Raw genomic sequence first — 3,646 nt, forward strand, 5'->3', positions numbered from 1 at the left:
TACAGTAAGCATGAACAAGATGAGTTACAACTGGGACAGAAGAAGAGAGGACTATGCCTGCAAGGGCTTACAATCTAAAAGGGATAGGAGATGGGTGCAGTAGATGAGGTTAAAACTGGTCACACAGCAGGAGAAATCTCGGTGGTGATTGTGTGAAGAGGAGATAGGAGGGATGTAGAGAAGGAGGTTTTGTGAAGATCCGAGATTGTGTGTGGAGATCAGGTCACAGATATATGGAGGGGACAGGTTGTGCACAGCCTTATATGTCATACTTTATGTTTTGTACTGGATATTGTCGCTAATAGGGGGACAGTGAAGAGATTGACGGAGAGGTGGATTACCCGGGCATCAGAGTTGAGGATAGGCTGGAGGGGCATAAGACTGGTAGATGGGAGACCAAAAAAGATGTTGAAGTAGTCTAGGTGGGAGATGAGGAGGACATGCACAAGCATTTTTGCAGACTTTTGGTTGAGGAATGTGCGGATCCGAGAGATATTTTTGAGTTGGATTCAGCAGGAGTTTGAAAAACAGCAGAATTGGAGGTTACCCCAAGGCAGTGGACTTGGTTGACTGGGGAGAGTGTGCAGCCATTGACTCTGATAGATAGGTCGGTTAAGGAGGAAGCTGAGTGAGATGGGGGAAAGATAATACATTTGGCTTTCTCCATGTTAGGTTTTAGAAACTATAAGGGGAAAAAGGATGATATAACAGATGGGATTCTGATTAGAAAGGAGGTGACATCTGTACCAGAGAGGTACATTTGCATGTCACGAGCATATAAGTGATACTGATAGTCATGGGACTCTCTGAGTGCCTCAGACTGTAGGTTTAGATTGAAAAAGAGCAGGGGTCCTAGGACAGAGCCTTGGGGGGCACCAACAGAGAGGGGACGAGATGAGACGGTGGTGTGTGAGTGGGAGACGCTAAATGTCCAGTCTGTGAGGTATGAGATCATCCAGTTGTGTGCCAAGTCTGTGATGAAGGCAGAGGAGAGGTCAATGAGGAGGAGGACAGGTCCAGGAGGGAGGAAGAGGACAGGTCCATGAGGAGGAGGACAGAGTAATGTAGAAGGCAGGGGAGAGGTCAAGGAGGAGGAGGACAGGTCCAGGAGGAGGAGGACAGAGTAATGTAGAAGGCAGAGGAGAGGTCAAGGAGGAGGAGAAAAGTTCCAGGAGGAAGAGGACATGTCCAAAAGGAGGAGGACAGGTCCAGAAGGAAGAGGACAGGTCCAGCAGGAGGAGGACAGGTCAAGAAGGAGGAGGATGGATCCAGGAGGAAGAGTGTCAAGGTGTGGATTGCTACACTGGTAGATCTCAGCCTCATCATGGCTGATGATCCATCTATAACATCACACATACACATCTCCACCTGATGAAGACTAAATAGAGAGAACTAGATATGAACAAACTGATTCTAAAATGTGTAAATTCTAATGAACCCAAATTTTGTATGAGACTTTTTGGGGGCAATCTGAGAACCTTCTATTTAATAAATTTATTCAGTCACAAAATAAAATTTTAAGACTAATGATGTCTCAATTTTCTTCATAGGGACCTTCAATGAATGTGAGATTAGACATCATGTCTTTACAGAATTCTACCCGGTTGCTTCCCATTCAGTTCTTTCTCTTGGGGATCCCTGGCCTTGAACATCTCTACCTCTACCTTGCCGTTGTCTTCACCATGGTTTATATCACATCTATTATTGGAAACGTCATGCTGATTTTCATCATTAGGATAGATCGAAGCCTTCATGAACCCATGTACTTCTTTCTCTGCATGTTGTCCTCCATTGACCTAGTCTTGTGCAATTCTACCACACCCAAGATGTTGGGGATCCTTTGGCTGAACTCTCATGAGATTTACTCTGAGGCGTGCATCACCCAGATGTTTTTCCTCCATTTCTTTGCCATTATGGAGTCATCCCTACTCTTGGCCATGGCATTTGATAGATATGTTGCCATCTGTAACCCTCTTAGGTACACCTCGATACTAACAAAATGGCTGATAGCACATATCGGCATGTTGGCCATCATTAGAGCGGTAGGACTGATGCTGCCTTTACCTTTCCTTTTAAAGAGACTACCCTTCTGTTCGGCCAATGTCATCCACCACTCCTACTGTGAGCACATGGCTGTGGTGAAACTTGCCTGTGCCGATACCACCCCTAACAACATCTATGGCATAGTGGTGGCTCTTTCCATTGGAGGGTTGGATCTGTTCTTCATAATCTGCTCTTATGTCATGATTCTTAGAGCTGTGTTTAAGCTGGCCTCCACAGAAGCCAGAACTAAGGCTCTTGGCACATGCGCCTCTCATATTTGCGCCATCCTTTCATTTTACATTCCGGTTGTTCTGTCTTCTGTTGTCCACAGATTTGGAAAAAATGTCCCAAATCATATTCACATCCTATTGGCCAATGTGTACCTGATGCTGCCACCTCTCATTAATCCTATTGTGTATGGGGTAAAGACCAAGCAGATAAAAAACCGGGTGAAATCTGTCTTTGGACTTCATATGTTCTACCAATGTCTGCTCTGATATGACAAAGGATCATAGTAAGCAGCACTTATATCGGAATGGTAGACACATCAACTAAAAATAGGTATAATAAAAAGATATAATAAAATGCCAATTACCAACGTCACTTCTGTTTCTTTTGGAGTTTGTGTCTCAGCTTGAGCAATAAAACTATGTATTACGTGTTTAATTGTAGTTATTTCCCCGACAGAAGTATGGTCTGCTATTGAAACCAAGTAGGAGGAGAATGTAGCTACTTCCTTCATCACTGATGTCAATAAGGTGGAGTAGCGAGTTTGTTTTATTTTTTTTATTTTTGGAGAACAATAAACCATATTTTTGGTGTTTCCTTTGTTTTAATCTTCAAAACTATGTATGGAGCCTGCGGTCTGAGTGACACATCTCTGATGGAAAACTAAGCATTTTTTTACATGGACGACTCTAGGTGATGTATGATATGGAATTCTGATACAATAGTGGCATACATAAGAACCTTCCATCTGAGCCATATGATGTCCATTTGGCTCAAGCACAATACTGTTTTGAAGACTGTATATGAGACAAGGGACAAGATACCCTAAGGCTCCTTCCCACCTCACTCTGTTGATATACTGATTTATTTATGTGTCCACCCTTATCTGCGATCAAGTTTGGTTAAGGGCTCCAACTGAAGACAAATTAAAACTCTTGACAGGCTGCAATTCACATCAGAACCACTGGGAGGAAGCACATGGGCACATATAGGATAGCTATTTTGTGAGAGTATCGTGATTGTAATCATGTTTTAAAAAAACCCTGATCATCTCGAGCCACAAATCTTGGAATATGTTGGGGCAAGTGGAGAAATATCGAAGGACGCATATGTGAATGCTCCCTTGCTGCTATTCAGCACATGTACTGCAAATTACCATTAAAGGGAATCTGTCACCTATTTTGACCATATAAAACCGTTTACATAGCAATGTGCAATAAAGTACCTTCTTACCTACATGTGTCTTCTTTCTTTTATTCAACTTTTCATTTTTATAAAAAAGCGATTTGTCTGATATGCAAATTAGGTTCCAAGGTGCCCAGCCGGCCTCCTAAGAAATAAATGTCCTCCCACATACTTGCCGAACGGCGCCGCC

At 43.1% G+C, this 3,646-nt stretch overlaps 1 protein-coding gene across 1 annotated transcript; it reads left to right on the plus strand.

Moving 5' to 3' along the window:
- Positions 1-1,580: 1,580 nt before the first annotated feature.
- LOC122931299 (olfactory receptor 52K2-like) lies at positions 1,581-2,540 on the plus strand. The gene has a single exon (XM_044285364.1). It carries the CDS (start codon positions 1,581-1,583, stop codon positions 2,538-2,540), a length of 960 nt encoding a protein of 319 aa, XP_044141299.1.
- The last annotated feature ends 1,106 nt before the right edge of the window (positions 2,541-3,646 follow it).

This window comes from Bufo gargarizans, chromosome 3 (assembly GCF_014858855.1).
Source record: "Bufo gargarizans isolate SCDJY-AF-19 chromosome 3, ASM1485885v1, whole genome shotgun sequence".
In the NCBI taxonomy this organism is placed as follows: Eukaryota; Metazoa; Chordata; class Amphibia; order Anura; family Bufonidae; genus Bufo; species Bufo gargarizans.